This window comes from Lepidothrix coronata, unplaced genomic scaffold, assembly GCF_001604755.1.
Source record: "Lepidothrix coronata isolate B3197 unplaced genomic scaffold, Lepidothrix_coronata-1.0 Scaffold77, whole genome shotgun sequence".
NCBI lineage: Eukaryota > Metazoa > Chordata > Aves > Passeriformes > Pipridae > Lepidothrix > Lepidothrix coronata.
The window spans coordinates 33,322-50,423 of NW_016690257.1; the positions used below are offsets into that span (position 1 = coordinate 33,322).

Consider the following 17,102-nt stretch of genomic DNA (forward strand, 5'->3'; position numbering starts at 1 on the left):
CCACGCTGCTCTCGACAATGTAAATAAAGTATATCCCCCTTCAAAAGTTCGGGGGGGGGGGGAAAGACCTGCTCACATCATATCTGAGGAACACAACCTGTTACTGCACTGGAATTTTCCATGTCATCGGAGGCACGGGAGTAGCAGCTATTTATTGGGAACAAAAACGCGTTGCACGAAAGTGAGAGCGAAACGTCAATTTAGCAACTCGGGGCATCACACAAATCGCAGTGGGAAGGCCCTGGCTTCCCTCCTGGTAAAAGGAACACTGCAACACAAATCCGGCACCGTTACAAAAGGACACACGAACCCCCCCTCATTTAATATTTTCTACGATTTCAACCTGAATGCATCACACTTCGGCACGCACCAGGAAAAAAAAAAAACCAACCCAAAACCGTGCAGATCCTTCCCCCTCCCTCCTTTCTCAACGCTCTTCTTCTTCCCTGAGGACGCTCCCGCACCTGATTTCTCCCAAAGGATAACAATTACCTAGGAGTCTGAGTTAGATCACAGATTTTACCTAGCTGGTAAGAGTTTCTCCCTCCCCTGGCTTTTTTTTTTTTTTAATGCGCTTCAACTCGACAAGCCCCTTTTCAAAACTCGAGCTCTACCTGCCAGTCATTCTCCATGGCAACCCACGCTCTTACAGATTGCTCACAACCTCGCAGATTTACAGATCTGTAGAAGCCTGCCAGCTAGAGAGGAGCAGGACATCATTTCTGCTCAGACATAAAGCAGCACCCCCAGATAGATGTGCAATAAGCAAATCGCAAACGAGCGGCTCGATAAAGCGATTTAGCCGGAAGGGCTTTAAATAAAGACACGCTTAACATTAGACACGCGGCTCCATCTCCCACGCCCCTCGAAACCGTGAATGAGATCCTCGCCTGGCGACTTTGGGATCAGGCAAATAAAACCCGATTTAAGCGGAATTATCTCCAGAAACGTTGAGTCACCCCCTCCGGCTGCCACCGCGCTCAACAGGAGCTCCCGACAGCTCAGCACTTTTTGAGAGCCAGGCCACTTGCTCAGGATTTCCAGCGCTGCCACAGGCTGCTGGTGCGATCCAGGAGTGCCCCGGGCAGAACTCCTGGGTGCCCGGGGGAGAGGGGGACGCTGAGAAATGCTGTGACACATTTCCTCGGCGCTGTTCCGCGGGCGAGCCGGGTTTTCACACCCTACAAATTCAGCTCCTCTCAAAACGGCTCCACGAGCCCATCCCTGCCCGAGTCACACATTCGAGAGGTGCCTTAACACCTCCTTTACTACGCGGCTCCCATGTGTGCAAATAAAAGCAAAATGCCTTGTATTTTTAGGAGGTGGCCTCGGAAGACGAGGCTCCTGCCCGGCCTCAGCCACAGAGCACGGGGGTGTTCTGCCAAACAACACCGTGCCCGTGGGATTTCACATCCACCCTGATGGGAGAAGGGATGCTCAGATTCACCCCTCAGCACACCCCCTGCCTGAGGAGGCGATCCCACACCACAGCCCAAGCTCAGATCTGCAGGGGAATACACGGGGCCGAACGCAAAGTCGAGCAAAGATCTCCTCAATTCCCTCTAATCAGGAATGTGATGGAAACAGGAGTGAGTGAGTGCTTTGGGGGGGGGGAAAGGGGGCAGAGAAAAGAGACAGGGAACACGAGGAAAGCAGCAGGAGGTCACAGCACAAGCTCTCAGCTTCACCCACCACGGAACAAAAAGGTATTTCTCACCCCTTTGCTCTAGTGAGATGCAAACAGAACTGACTAAAAAAAAAAGGCACAAGCTGATGTAAAATGCTAACAAGTCACAAAGTTACAGAAAAGTACCTGATTACATTCAGACTCCGTGATTTTAAAGATCTTTTCCAACCTCAACAGTTCCGTGACACTACCTATACAAAGCGATTTATTTCCACAACTAAGAATTAACAAGTGTGTTACAAAACAAGCAAACAACAACCACTGTTCTACAACAGCCTCAAGCACTGGCACCAGAATAAGAACCTCCGCAGAGGAGCTAAATCTGAAAGACAAAAGAACATAGCATGGACTTACCTAGGGGTGGAAGTACCACTGCTGAGCTCTCACACCAGTGCCCTCCCTGTATTTATACCTCCCTTAGGGACAGGAATGCAAAACAGGCACCACGCTGACCCAAACTGTTCCACTGTTTTCAGACCAACGGAGAGACCTTGTCCCTCAAAACACTGATTATTTTAGTGGCACAATTAGAAAGCAGGGACAGGGTGAACGCCCAGAACCTTCTGCGAAAACCCTGCTCAGAGCCCCCAGGACAGCATTTCCCTCCTGGGGGAACAAGGTGCCCCCGGGTCAGACAGAAAACACCGAGCAACAAACAAAAAGCACACGAGGGGACAAACGACACTTTTATGGGAACAGAGACTTAATATTCCACCTTGTTTGACAGCGTCCCCTCAGCTGCACCAGCAAGGCAGCGTTATGGGCTAGCACAGCCTAAGAACAAGTGCTTTTACGTGCCAGAAACCACGGGTGAGAAAAACAGGGTGAGGGCACGGCTTCCAAATATTTGCAGCAACTCTTCGGGGCAGCAAATTAGGCATTTAGGAGACAGGATCGCTTGGATGGCCTCACAGGACGCCAGAGAGCTGCTGAGGTACGTTTCAGTTTGGAATTCCTCGCCAGAAAAGCAGGCAGACGCACGGAGACACGGCCTGAGGAAGGCACAAGGGTTTTTAGAAAGAGAAGAGAGTCCTTCTGATTTTGGTGGATGGGGGAAAAAAACCCCACATGGCATTAATTTCCTTGCTTTCACAGGGGTGTTACTACAGCTGTGCAGGAGCTCCTCCGAGACACAAGGGGAGGGGGCTGCTAAAACAACATGAAGACCTCACCCAAACCCCTGTGGAAGTTTTTTTGCCAAGCAAGTCCTGAAACTGATCTGAAAAAATCCCTTCCTCCACACAATTCCCGTCTCCAGCGCCGTGATCTGGCCGAGACTGGCTGAGAAGTTACAAACCCAGGCTCTTAAAAAGAACTCACACCGCAAACGAGCAGTTCTCACCCTCGCAGGAGGTCCGCCCTCCCCCTCTCCTCCCACAGAAGCCGCAATTTGGGGAGAAAGAACCATCAGCCCCAAACGAGGAAAGGAAACGAGACAAACCGGGCAGCTACGGATGGAGCTGGGAGCCAGGGATGTAACCCCAAGGAATACGATCCGGGCAATCAGCAACCCCACGGCCCAGGCAAGGCAGCTAATCCGGGCCTGGCACTGACACGACACACACGACCCCGTTCATTTACAGTGGGGGTTTGAGCCAATGGCAGCTGGGGAGGGATCAGGTTCACCAAGAAACTCAGTCTAAAAATGTGACAGCCCAAATGCCACTGGATAATTACTTTTAAGACAGGGGCAGAAGGCCAACACACACACACACACACACACACACACACCCTCCACGTCGCTTTTTTAGCGTGTGTGTTTTGCACTCCTTTAACTTCCCACAGCAAAAATCAGTGTTTTCCAAACGTGAGACCGTCTGAGGCTCCTGGGAGACTCCCCCGTGTTTCACACGGCAAACTGTGTGAGAAGCAGTGTGACTAGGAGGGATCAGGTAACACCTCGTTTTAAAAACCAAGATGCTGATTGCAGCGTTTGAAGAGGAGGAAAAAAAAAACAAACAACAAAAAACCAGTTAAAAAAATATAACGCGGCCTTGGCACAACTGGAAAAATAGATCCTGCAGGTGTCAGGGCTGCAAAGGGAAAGCTTTCTATGGAGAGAGAGGTTCCAGACACAGACACGGTGCTGGTGGGAAGGCTGATGAACAGGACAGGGGAATGCACAGCACACACACTGACACACCAGAAAGAAGAATCCAAGATGGACTTGTGGCCACACGCACCGAAATAAATAAACCCTTGTGACGGAAATTCAGTCGGCCTGTGAAGTGAAAATCAAAGGGAAAAAAAAGGATTTTACACGTGCTAACGTGGCACTTTTGGGGGCCCAGGAAGCCTTTAAAACAGCGAGGCAGAGAGAGGATTGCCATCCTTTCGCACAGGCTGCTCAGAAAGCAGCCTTGTGTCACCCCAGAGAATTCAAAGATCATCCCTACACGATCACTGCAGGCCCCTTCCAACTGCACCGCTCAGTTCCAAACAACAGGAGCTCAGACTTTTAGCAGCAGTTACGCAGGAATGCTCCGTGACACGATGTGGACACAGGAGCCCGAGGATTCTCAGTCCCAGCGCGCCCGTGTGAGGGCTGGTGGCACTAACAGGGAACCCGTGTGTCCCGTGGCATTCCCTGGGCTTCCACCCACGCCATAAATCCTGAGATACCTTGGCCATGATCCATCACAACACACACACTGCAGAAGGGTCTGGGCAAAGTCAGCAAATCTGCAGGCAGAACATCCCCCCCCCTCGTGATGAGCCACGACTTAAGTGAACGTTACCACCACGGCCCTCCAGGAAAAAAAAAAAAAACAAAAAGGAAATGAAAGCATAAAAGCACGCATGTTGCAGTTACAGAGACAGATCACAGTCAGATCGAGCCCTGTGGTGCCTAAGGAAATGCAGAGGATGCATATACTGGGGCAAGGGGGGGAATGAATTAATGCAAAATGCACTCGAAAGACCAAAAACGCGTTTCCAGGTTGCAAACACAGAGGCAGTTTCCGGAGGAGCACGCCTAAGGAAAAACAAGAACTGCTTGCTTGAAGCTGCCCCTGGTGCTCTGGGGATGGGATTTATGAGCGACAGCCACCCCAGACACAGATTCACAGCATCTTGGTACCAGGCGGCAACGAACTGGCTAATGAGAACAGCGTGCAAATTGACATCTCGCTAAAACATTTCGCACCAATAAAGGACAAGGAGGGCTCTTGCATAAGCTGCTGCCTCCAAAATTAGACAAACACAAGGATGTCAGGGAAGCAAGCGTGCACGTTTGATGGCTTTTAAACCACCAAAACATCACCACCACGGGGTTTTGCTGTTTAATAATGCAAAGGGGCAGGAGTTTTATGATAAAACACGATAAAGAAAAAATCCATAAACCAGTAAAACAAAAGGCAGCCCATGATCTGATGGAGATATGAATAAGTGATTAAACTGCAGATACTTTCCAGCACATCAGACTATTATCTACTTGCCCAAAGGGTGAACAGGAACAAAATGTTTGCAAGACATAAGAACAATTAGCATTAAGGAGCAAGAGAGAGAGCACTGGGAAGGCACTGCACTCCCTCTGTTCTGCACAGTAAGAGCCTAACATTCCCCAGAACACTATTTCTGTGCCTCTATCTGAATCATCAGTATCAATTCTGCTCACCTCACTGTCTCAGTAGCCACCAAAACTTAAGACACATAAGGGCAGCATAAAAAGGAACTGGAGAAGAGCTTTAAGACAACTCTGAGCGGCAACTGCCTCGCCTCAGCACAAACCCGCGTTTGGAAAGCGGGAGCAGCCATTTCTCTGCGGGAGAAACCGGTCCCTTTGCTCCCTCCCAGCTTCCACCTGTGCGCTCCAGCTGCTTCCAGAGGCGCTTCCCAAACGCGCCGGGGGCTGATCCTGCCCAGGGAGCAAACCCTCCTGCTGCACAGGGTTTTAAAACCCGGCTCGAGGTTTTAAAAACAGCAGCAAAAAACAACATCCCTGCCTTTGAGCGCACGGGGGGCAGGACACGGTGGAAAAGGTGGCACTGCTGGGGCGGTGTGACTACGCACAGGAAGTTCAATTTCACACATTTGTTCCCCCGTCCCCTCTCTCTAATTTTTATTTCTGTGAAAGCACACAGCCAGAAAAAAAAAAAACAACAAAACAACTCCTCTTTTCAACACAGGCTTCTGTATGGTCAGAGAAGGAAGACCTGCATGTTACACCACACAAACTACTCTGCTACTATTCCCACAACTCAGACCCAGCCCCTCCCAGCACCTCAGCTCCCCTCCTCATCCCATCACCTGGGAGGAGGTGAAAACCTGGGAGACACCACGCTCAGGGAGCAGCAGGGGTTGGAATTCCTTGCCCTGTGGAATGACAGAGCAAACCTGGACTCAGAGGATCCTGCAAGACCAACCCCTCTGGCAGGGCAAACAGTAATTTGCCAAAACCTCACACGCAGAGGAAACGACTGTGGCTGCACCAGGCACTAAAAGGGAGAGTGGAGCCCTGCCTGGGCAGAAGTGGTGTGATTTCTCGCTGGTTTCAATACCCCAGCGATAGGTGTATTAGATAACATCTGCTCTTTACTGTAATCTGCACCGGAGATAATGTTCCCTGCGTTTGTTTGAGCTTACCCAAAAAAAAAAAAAATCGCCTCTGGGCAAAGCAAGCATGGAAAATTCCAGCCCCAACCAAAACTGGAGTCTTTCACCAGGCCAACGACACAGAAAAACAGAGCCCTAAAACTCCAGCAAGGCCCCTGACTGGATCTGCTCTCAGCACCTTTGTTCTCCATCAAATCTGTTGATTCCTCCCAAAACTCACATCCCTACAGCGCCGGCCGGCCGGGCCCGAACACATTATGTAAAGAGCCCCCTCCTTAATAAGGGAATCCTAATCAGCCGGAGACAGCCGTGCTTCTCCCGAAGCAACTCCGCTCCTCTTTGAAACAAACTTGCCGCACCAACATTAAACGCCCGTGCTTATGCAACAAGCAAATCCGGGGAGGCCCACGAACGCAGAGCGAAGGAGAAGGCACTCCTTCCTTCCTTCCAGTGGCAAGACGAGAGAGGAGGGCCAGCAGGACGGGTCGCCTCCTCATCGTGCCGCTGGAGCACGGGAGCAGGACTGTGTGTCAAGGACCTTGCACTGCTGAGCAGAGGGACCGCGGCACAGCAGCCTCGCAGTTTAACAGGTGACGCCGGGCCTGGACTAGTCCCCCTGCCCTGCTGACAGCGGCACTCCTAACCGGGGCGATCTGGGAAGGCCACAGCCCCGCCCTGTGTCCGGGGACACCCGGTGTGCAACAGCTCGGTTTGGGCTCGAAAAGTGACAAAACACCCGGCGCGCAGCCGGGTCACCCCACAAACCACGCACCCCGCCCGCGACCCGCCCGCACCAGCCACCCGCCTCCCCCAGAGCCGAACCCACACCCGCCGGGACCTGGGGGGGAATAACCCCTGACTGACACCCCCCTGTGCCCCCCAAACCCGCCGGGACCTGGGGGGGAATAACCCCTGACTGACACCCCCCTGTGCCCCCCAAACCCGCCGGGACCTGGGGGGGAATAACCCCTGACTGCCCCCCCTCTGTGCCCCCCAAACCCGCTCGCAGCGCCGCTCCCTGCGGTCCCAAATAACGCGGCAGATTCCCACGAAACCGCCCCGGGGAGGGGAGGGGAGGGGGGAGGGAAGGCGAGGACAGCGGGATAAGTTTTTTTTCCCCAGCGGGGTCAGGGCGGCTGCACAGCGTGCCTAAAATAACACCAAAAGTTTGGGGGCGCGAGGGAGCGGGGGGGGAATGCGTTCCTGTGTTCTGTCGGCGAGGGAAGGCGGGGAGGCGGGGAAGGGGACCCGGGGTGAGGAGTGGGGGAAAAGGGGGGGGGAGAAGGGGACGGGGAAGGAGAGGGGGAAGGGGTTGGGAAGGGACCGGGAAAGGCGTGGGGGGAGAGGGAAGGGCCGGGAAACAAGGGGGAAAGAAGGTGGGGAAGGGGTCGAGGAAGAAGGTGGGGAAGGGGTCGAGAAGGTGGGGAAAGGGGCCGAGAAGGCGGGGAAAGGGACGAGGAAGAAGGTGGGGAAGGGGCCGGGGGAGGAGGCCGGGAAGGGTCCCCGGAAAGCTCCCGGGAGGGGCCGGGGGAAGGGCCCGGCAGCCGCGGCGGGGCGGGCGGGGGCCGGGCGCGGACGGTACCTGGGCCGCTGCGCGGGCGCGGCCCGGGCCCGCCGTGAGGGGCGGGCGGGGGAAGGCCCGCGGCCTCCGCCCCCTCCTCCCCTCCGCGGGCCGCGGCCGGGGCGGGGCGGCGCTCGCAGGGGCAGCGGGGCGCGGGCCGCCGGCCGGCCCCCGGCGCTGGCTGTGCCGCGGTGCCGCTGTCCCCGCTGTGCCCGCTGTCCCCGCGGTCCCCGCTGTCCCCGCGGTGCCCGCTGTCCCCGCGGTGCCCGCTGTCCCCGCGGTGCCCGCTGTCCCCGCCGCCGCTCCCGGCGCGCGTCGTTGTTGTGTCGCTGTCGCGGCCGCCCCGACACGTCCGGGCCCCGCCGCGCACGCGCCACATCCGGGTCACGCCGCGCCTGCGCGCCGGCGGGGAGCGGCGCGGGCGGGCGCGAAGGCGCGCGCGTTGGTTTTATGGTTGGCGGGTCCTGCGGTGCCGCGGGCAGGGCGCGCGGGTGAGCGGCCGGGGCGGGGCAGCGGCGCGGCTCCAACTGATGGCGGCGTGATTTGGGTGGGAAAAGCCCTCCCGGATCATCGAGTCCACGCTGTGACCCATCCCCGCCTTGTCCCCCGGGCCAGAGCGCCGAGTGCCACGTGCAGGCACTGCTGGGACACCTCCAGGGATGGGGATCCATCACCTCCCTGAGCAGCCCCTTCCAAGGCCTAACAGCCCTTTCCATGAAGAAATTCCTCCTGATGTCCAATCTGACCCTCCCCTGGCACAGCTGGAGGCCGTTTCCTCTCCTCCTGTACCCTGTTCCCTGGCAGCAGACCCCAATTCTCCCCTGTATCCATCAGGTCCCCCCTGAGCCTCCTTTTCTCCAGGCTGAGCCCCCCCAGCTCCCTCAGACGCTCCTGCTGCTCCAGCCCCTTCCCAGCTCCGTTCCCTTCCCTGCACACGCTCCAGCCCCTCAGTGTCTCTCTTGTCCGAGGGTCCCAGAACTGCCCCAGCACTGGAGGTGCCTCAGCAGGGCCAGCACAAGGGACAGTCCCTGGGGCCGTGAGGGCAGCCCCTGTACACAAGGCCCGTGGGTGCTGAGCCCCGCAAACACGGTCCCGAGAAACACACAAAGACCCACAAGTGAAACCCCCTACACGTGCAAAATCTCACAAGCAGTAGAATTACACATTGCTCTGGGATGGAAGGGGCATTAAGGCTCATCCAGCCCCACCCCCTGCCATGGGCAGGGACACCTCCCACTGTCCCAGGCTGCTCCAAGCCCTGTCCAACTTGGCCTGGGACACTTCCAGGGATCCAGCCACAGCTTCTCTGGGCAACCTGTGCCAGGGCCTCACCTCCCTCACAGACAACAATCCCTTCCCAATATCCCATCTGACCCTGCCCTCTGGCAGTGGGAAGCCATTCCCCCTTGTCCTGTCCCTCCATCCCTTGTCCCCAGTCCCTCTCCAGCTCTCCTGGAGCCCCTTTAGGCCCTGGAAGGGGCTCTCAGGTCTCCCTGGATCCTTCTCTTCTCCAGGGGAACCCCCCCAGCTCCCCCAGCCTGGCTCCAGAGCAGAGGGGCTCCAGCCCTTGGAGCATCTCCATGGCCTCCTCTGGACTCTCTCCAGCAGCTCCACGTCCCTGTGCTGTTGTTCCCAGGGCTGGAGGCAGCTCTGCAGGGGGGTCTCGCCTCAGAATCCCCCCTCAGAATCCCCCCCTGCCCTGCTGCCCACGCTGTGGGATCAGCCCAGGGCACGGTTGGACTCCCAGGAATTGAGAGACCGGCAATCCCAACAAACTCACAGCCCTGCCAGTGCCACCAGCAAAGGGTCAGAGCCCCACAAACCCAACCCCAACAAGCACACCGGGCTGTAAATGCAGCTGCTTTCCCTTTCCACGCCACCTCACCCAGCAAAGGCGAACTCTCCAGAGGAACTCAGCTGAAAAGGAAAAGATTAATACTTCCAGAACTAGAGGGTTGCACCCCTCTGCCTTTGCTGCGCTGAGCCACCGTTAGAACACAAAAGAGAAGGTGAAAAATGTCCGAAATACCTTATCCACTGCAAAACTCAGCGTGTTTTTTCTAAATGCACGGCATTTCTGGCACGGTGCTGGTGTGTGCTGTCACTCTGACAAGGACCAAGGATGGCAGAGATTTAAAAAAAACTGCTGTGCTGCCCTACCAAAATCTCCTGCTCGCACCATTCAGCCGTTTATAGTCACTTGCACGTCCCGAAGGAGATCTTAGTGATGAGAAGCGATACCAAATGCTGCTGTTATTTGTCCTCTTTTCTTGGGTAGATGCAACTGAAGCCTCTCCACACCGGGATTTGCCGAGCGCGTTGCAAATCATCTGTTTCTTGGAGTTTTTGAGGAATTATGGGTGGTGGACGAGAGCTCCGGCTCGACGGGGAGAGTGCCCCGTGCGGGACTCGTGGATCGCAGCACAGCGAACCCACATCAGACAAGTCACACACCAGCACTTCCCCTCCCCTCTCCGAGGTTAAAAATTATTTAAAAAAAAAAAAAAAAAAAAAGCCCGAACCGCCAAACAATTTACAATTTACTGGTGGGTGCCAGTGCCGGTCTCCAGCGTCCCGGAATCCCAGCGTGGCGTTCCCAGTGGCTCCTGGGGACACACGGAGAACCCCACCACAGGAGGAGAAGACCGACCTTGGAGGGTGTTTTGCATAAATATTGCTGCCTCGGTATTTATCCAAAGCCAAACAACTCCAGCAACAGCCAGTCCTGGGAAGGACCTCTGTGGGCCACCGATGTGATTTCGAAAGGCTGCAGAGGCACCACGTCCAACAAAACGGGGCCTTTCTCCACCTTGGGACTCCCAGCACCCCTCCAGTGTCAAATGCTGGTAACTAGCAGGATCAGTTGTCGCTCAGCATCCGCCCACCCCTGCTCCCCTCCCCGAAATGTTGCTTCGGCCAAGTTCCTGCAACTCGGTTCTGCCTCGAGATCCCAACCGGCGTGTTTTACATTAATAATTAAAAAAAAAAAAACAAAAAACCAAACGCATTAAGTTGCTCCGGTGACTCTGTGCCAAACCACCGAGGCCTGGACCAGTCCTACCACCCCGCCAGAAAATCAGACTCCTGGAATTAAACCGCCCAACGTCAATAATTAATGTGCTTTTCCACGTAAACGAACAATAATTCGATGAGAGCAAATTCTTTTAAAACTCCGTGTAGAAAAAAAAAAAAAAAAAGAGAACAGAAATTTAAAATGCTTCCAAACGAAGATCTCATTTCTTCTGCATTGACAGAGCAAGAGTCCCAGCGTGGGCCACGGGGAGAGGCTGATACCAAAGGCTGAATCACCATCATCAGTTCTTTCTCCCAGCTGGATTCAGAGCCCAGGCTCGAGCCCCAGCTCTCCGTCCTCGACACAGACCACACCACGCTCGAGCAGCCAAACACTTCTGTGGCGTGAGAAACTTATTTCTCAACCTTTTTTTTTTTTTTTTTTTTTGCAGGCTCATCAGACCTCAGCAGGAGGGAGATTCACCCTCTGATCAGCCCCCCCCCCATCCACTCGGGCGAGGAACATCTCTGCTGTTACAAAACTCCTCACGTCGTGTTTCCTCCCTCTTTCTCTCTTCCCCGCAACATAAAAAGCTTATTTTGCAGTTTTAACGAGACCCCCCGTTGGCACCAGTTGATAAAAGGAACTAAGCTTAGGGGAACTCTTTCGGGAAAGCAGAAGAATGTTTAAAATAAAGTTTTCCGAAGCTAAAGGGAGAAAAAAAAAATCTAAAACAAAAAAAATAAATCTTCATTTACATACCCATCACTCGTTAAAACACCCCCACGGTCCCTGCAGGACCAGATCAGGGTCCTTATCTGCTGCCAGCTGAAACCCTCAGGCAGATACGTTTTAATGCAAAGGAATTTCGTTCTCTGGTAATTAACAGGTGATTAATGGAAAGATAAACTCATCCAGAAAACGGGCAATTTACGGTCCAAACTTTTCAGTCCTTTACCGGCACACACATGTTCCCATTAATTTAATTCGGGTTTCATTAGCAGTCGGATTTATGAAGTTAATTTAGTACCCAGACACAGGAGGGAGGACCACGGCAGGCGAAGACACATGGGTCTGCCAGCAGAGAGACAAACGTAACTCGATTTCAGACGCCAAAATACATTAAGTCGAAAATGCAGGATTTTCGCGTAACTCCAGCACCGAATGTACCCCTCGGAACGACCCGTGAAAACGACAGCACACAGCGCTAATCTGCGCCTCAGGTACAGAACCAGGCAGCTTTGCAGCTTTCCTTCTCAGGGCGGGTGAGGGTAACGAAGTTATCCCTTCACCCTGCGAAACGCCCGTATCACAGGAAAGAGAAAAAAAACCACAGTTCACCAGGAGAAAGAACGCGTCAATCCGCCACGTACGGGCTCTGCCTGCCTTATGCCGTTTTTTGGGGGGGAAAGTCGCAGAAATCAGCAAGTTTCCGCCCCAGAAGTCGTGTTCCCCAAGCTTGCACCCCTTCCCGGTGTTATTTTTTATTTATTTTTTTTTTTTTAAGGAATCAAAGACTCCCCCACCTCTGCATTTGAAGCAGAAAAAATATTAACGTCGGTGTGACTGGGTTCGGATTTACCGCAACCACACGTGGGACGGAGCCCGTTTGAAGGACGGGGGGTGGGTAACACACAGAATTCAGCTCGATCCTTTCAGCCAAACACTAGGAAATCACGCTCCTTCTTGTTTTTTCTCCTTTGAAGGCTGTTGCTCAATTAAAGCAGCAGAAGCACAGGCACAGGTTGTAGCAGCTGGACTTAAAAACCCGCCGGGGTTTTCAGTGTTGATAAGAAAGCCACAAGGAGATAAACATCCCGGGGGATATTTAGGCTGGGGTTTTTTTTCGAAACCACATAATTTTTAATTTCGACCACCGAATCGAGATAAAACCCGGGAAACTCCCAAACTGCCACTTCGAGGCGTGGAAGAAAAGGAGATAAAAGCCGGGCCTGTGTGTCCCTTCACGGAAAGAACAAAGTCGCTGCAGAAAAACAAGGCTGAGCCGCACCAAGGTGAAACTCCTCCCACGGGGGGTATTTCTGCAAACACAAACGGGCCTTTATCGGGGCGATTTACCCTTGAAAGACCACTCGGAGGGAACACTTCAAGGAAGACTGCTTGCCATCTGCCTTAAAGACTTCCAGAGCACGCTTCCAAAACCTCACTGGCGCTGGGGGATGAATGGGTGCGCCGATTTAGGGCTGGCGCTTCCCGGCTTTAAATGAACCAGGGCTGGCGCTTCCCGGCTTTAAGTGAACCAAACTGTTAAGAGTAACTCGCTTCTGACAGGGAGCCTAAACTGTGTTTATTTATGAGGAGACTTCACGCGCAGAGACTTCACGAGAATCAGAAGGGCTCCTCCACTTGAGCACAGCAACACCCACTTGGCAGAGCTCTCGACCCTTTATTAAACTCAGCGCCCTCTCACACAGAAACTGGGTGAACAGTCACAAAACACTGTGTGCGAGTTTGAAATGGATGTTGTTCGAAAGCTCTCAGGAGGCAGGATGGCTGAAACTGCTCTGCAGAGCACAAACCTTCCTGGAGGGGTGTGTGAAAGCCAAACGACGATCCAGAGCTGCGCTCCAGGGAATCTCCAAGGAAAGCTCCCGGGCTGTGAAGGCTCGAGCCATCTGGGGAGGCCAGGTGTCCAAAACCACCCCTCATGAATATATTCCAGCTCCAGATGCCTGAGCATCCTTCTTCCTTTGCTTTACAGCAGCAGCACTAAGTGCACCCGGCGCTCTGGACCGATCTCTCTGCGCTCCAGGGGAAGAGAATTTGCTCACCAGGCCCCCAACAGTTATCTTTAAGCGCTGTCCAACACCACCCCGGCTCTGTGCCTTCACTCAGGGCTGGCCAACGCTGCTGTTTTTCCCTTCTTCATGGGGATCTCTATTGTCATGAAGTCCTCAGCCAGTGTCACCTCCTGTCCCCCCAGCACGGACTCCGCCTGCCTCCTCAGCTCGGCCACGTCCGCGTCCCCCTCCCCTGCCTGGCCAGCCGGCTTGTACCTCTGGCTGAAGTGGGTCAAAACCAGCCTCCTGGCCCGGCACAGCCTGGCAAAACCCGACGCCATCCCGGGGGTGCTGTGCCCGTGCTCCCTGGCCTTCTCCTGCTGGGTGTCGTCCAGCGTGGCCTCGTGCACCAGCAAGTCGGCGTCGCGGCAGAGCCGCGGGGCCTCGTCCCCCGGCGCCCCCGAGCAGTCCCCCAGGATGCACACCTTCCTGCCGGGAATGGGCTCTTCCAGCACCTCGGAGGGAGAGATCCTCACTCCGTTTTCCAGCACGACTGCGGCCCCGCCCTTCAGCTTCCCGTACAGAGGGCCCGGCTGAACTCCTGGCAGACGGAAAGGCGAAAAAGAGCCCGTGAGTAATAACAATAATAATAATAAGTAATCACACTCGCTACACTGTAAGTATATGGCGTGTCAGGTTTAAACAAAGATCACTTGGAACGTGCTACATGTAGAGCTGGCTCGCTGAAAAAAAACACGGCGTCAGTATATAAAAAATCAACTGATATTTCACGTTTTTTGTACAAATAAAGAGCCCGTCACATTAGCGGGAAGCTTGCTTGAAGAAAACCACAGAAACATGGCATGGTTTGAGTCAGAAGGGGTTTTAAGGGTCATGGGCAGGGACACCTTCCACTAGCCCAGGTTGCTCCAAGCCCTGTCCAACGTGGCCTTGGACACTTCCAGGGGTGGGGCAGCCACAGCTTCTCTGGGCAACTATAAAAAAAAAAAAAAAAGCTATATTTTTCTCTCTAAAGCCAACAAAGCCATGCAAATACACTGGCCATACATTTTACTGAGAGCCACCTCGAGCTTTTTAAACTTCGTCCCCTGAACTTGCTTGCTCTTCCCATTGTGAAAACGGGAAATTAAGGCAGCATTAATTGGCGTTAGTGTCACACGCCCATTCAGAACCCTGCATGGCTACGGAGCATTATAATGCCCGTAATGGAAAACTGAATTAAAAGAGATTATGGAGACGGGACAGCAGCTCCTGCCTGCTGCTAAGAACCCCCTAGGAAGGGGTGGTCACAAAAAGATTTCAGCTGCCAGGAAACCCGGCCGCGTCACCCCTTGCCGAAAACCAAGAGTCGCGCTTGAATGCAAGAAACTGGGGATTAAAAAAAACACAAAACCAACCAAACAAACAAACAAAACATTAAAAAAAAAAAAAAAGAGGAAAGATAAGTCGAAGTAGTTACCAAGGTCTTTCAGTTTCTGCACGTTGAGCCTCCCGGGCCGGGGCTTCTCCTCCAGCACGAAGCCGAAGGAAGGGACGCGGTGAAAGAGGCGGAACGCCCTCAGCACCAGCTGCTCGTCCTCCTCCAGCAAGTAGGAGCCCTCTCCCGGGTCCAGGCGCAGTATTCTCCCTCCAGGGCCCTGGGGAGGAACCTCACCCCTGTCCAAGTGCGAGAAGTCCCTGAATTCCTCCGCGGGGCACTGGTCCCGCGTGGGCACCAGCTCGTGGACGGCGTAGGGAAAGAGGAGCTGGGAGTGGGACAGCTCCAGGCTCCGCCACAGGAAGCTCCTCAGCCCTAAGGGCCCGTAAATATCCACGGGTGGCTTGTTTGGGTCGGGGCTGCTCTGCAGGCTGATCGTGCACAGCAGGCCGGGGAGCCCGAAAAAGTGGTCGCCGTGGAGGTGGGTTATGAAAATCTTGGTGATTCTGCCTGTTGGGTTGGAACAGCAGGAAGAGATAAAACAAAAAAAGGGAGAAAAAGACGGGAAGATAAACAAACAAGGTTCAACGACTCAGAAATAATCACCGCTCGGGCAAGGGGGTTTCGATTGAATTTTAAAGTTAATTTGATTTTTAAAATTAAAACAAAACCGGCGTTTAAGAAATAAAACCCCAAACCAGAGGGGTAACACCCGGGCTTTGCTTCGTGTCCGAGCTGCCTCACTCCAGCCCCCAGGTGCTGGGGCCCTGCCCCCCTTGCTGGGTTAAAAAAGCCCAGAATTTTCTCTCGTTGCAGGCACACGTTCTTTAATCAGTTCCCACCTCCACAGGGCAAGACATCTCCCCCAGCACTTGTCAGAACTAAAGCGAGAGGAAGGGCAGGAGGACCTCCTTCTTTTGGTTTGGTAAAATTAAATTTAGCAAAATCTAGTATAAAAAACCCAGCAAACTTAGTAAAAATTAGTCCATCCACCTGCCACTAAATCCCCTTCGTGTTTTGGAGGAGCAGGAGCCCGGATTTCTGCCTGCGACTTGAGGATTCATCTTCATTACTCAGCAGCCAGGAGTCGGCTCCTGCCACCGCAGGCTGTGAAGGCACGGGGACTGCAGGCGGGTCCCGTCCCCAATTTATCTGCCAAGCCATAAAAGTCACCACAGACACGCAACAGCCTCGCTCGGAAGGGAAAAAAAAGCTCAACGTTTGCCCGCAGGGAAGGCACACGGCGGGTTCTGCCCGGAGCTGCCTCCGCACGAACAACAGACTTTGCTCCGGCTCAAAGCCGGTCCATGATTCCCACCCTCGGAATCACAGAGCCCCAGAAATCAAAGCGGGAGGGTCTGGTTCTGGAACACGGGTCGTGGTCGCTGCCCAGCAGGTTCAGCGGCGGGGCAGCCCCTTCAGACGCGCTTGGCCTGTGTCCAAACACCTCGAGGACGAGGCATTTCGTTTGGGTCGCTCCAAACTTTTCCCCCTCACCAAAAAAAACCCCAAAAAACCGCCTTTCGGCAGCACAGACCTGCCCTGAGGTGGCTCCTCATGAGCTGTGTCTGGGTCCCCTCCCCGCAGTCGAAGAGCCAGCACTCCCCGTCCCGGCGAAGCACCAGCGCCGACGCCCCTCTGGTGGGAGAGGGGTATGCCGAGCCCGTGCCCAGGAAAGTTATCTCCATGGACATCCTGGGTGTGCTGCTGTGGCGCCTGGAAGAGAGATTTTTGAGCTGCTGAACGTCAGGCATCGATTTCTGTGCTCTGCTGAGCGGGGACAGGACCCCAGGAATGGCCTGGAGCTGTGTCAGGGCAGGGTCAGGTTGGATCTCAGGAAAAGGCTCTTCCCCCAGAGGGTGGCTGGGCACTGACCAGGCTCCCCAGGGCAGTGGGCACAGCCCCAAGGCTGACAGAGCCCAAGGAGGGTTTGGATGATCCTCTCAGGGACAGGGCGGGATTGTTGGGGTGTCCTGGGCAGGGCCAGGAGCTGGACTGGATGGTCCCTGTGGGTTCCTGGACTGGGTGATCCCTGTGGGTTCCTGGACTGGGTGATCCCTGTGGGTTCCTGGACTGGGTGATCCCTGTGGGTTCCTGGACTGGATGGT

At 54.5% G+C, this 17,102-nt stretch overlaps 2 protein-coding genes across 3 annotated transcripts in view; both read right to left on the reverse strand.

Annotated features, from left to right (window-relative positions):
* The window catches only part of SMAD4 (SMAD family member 4), a 25,373-nt gene extending 17,497 nt beyond the window's left edge, over positions 1-7,876 (reverse strand). For both annotated transcript variants that reach the window (XM_017819747.1, XM_017819746.1), the window contains exon 1: positions 7,824-7,876. The gene's annotated coding sequence lies outside the window, so the exon portion shown is untranslated. The remainder of the gene's footprint in view (positions 1-7,823) is intronic.
* Positions 7,877-13,078: 5,202 nt separating this feature from the next.
* On the reverse strand, positions 13,079-16,796 carry ELAC1 (elaC ribonuclease Z 1). Its single transcript, XM_017819748.1, has 3 exons — positions 16,532-16,796; positions 15,037-15,504; positions 13,079-14,157 (listed from the first exon to the last, which is right to left on the reverse strand). The coding sequence occupies exons 1-3, from the start codon at positions 16,746-16,748 to the stop codon at positions 13,664-13,666; spliced, it is 1,179 nt and encodes a 392-aa protein (XP_017675237.1). The 5' UTR covers positions 16,749-16,796; the 3' UTR covers positions 13,079-13,663.
* Between the last annotated feature and the right edge of the window lie 306 nt (positions 16,797-17,102).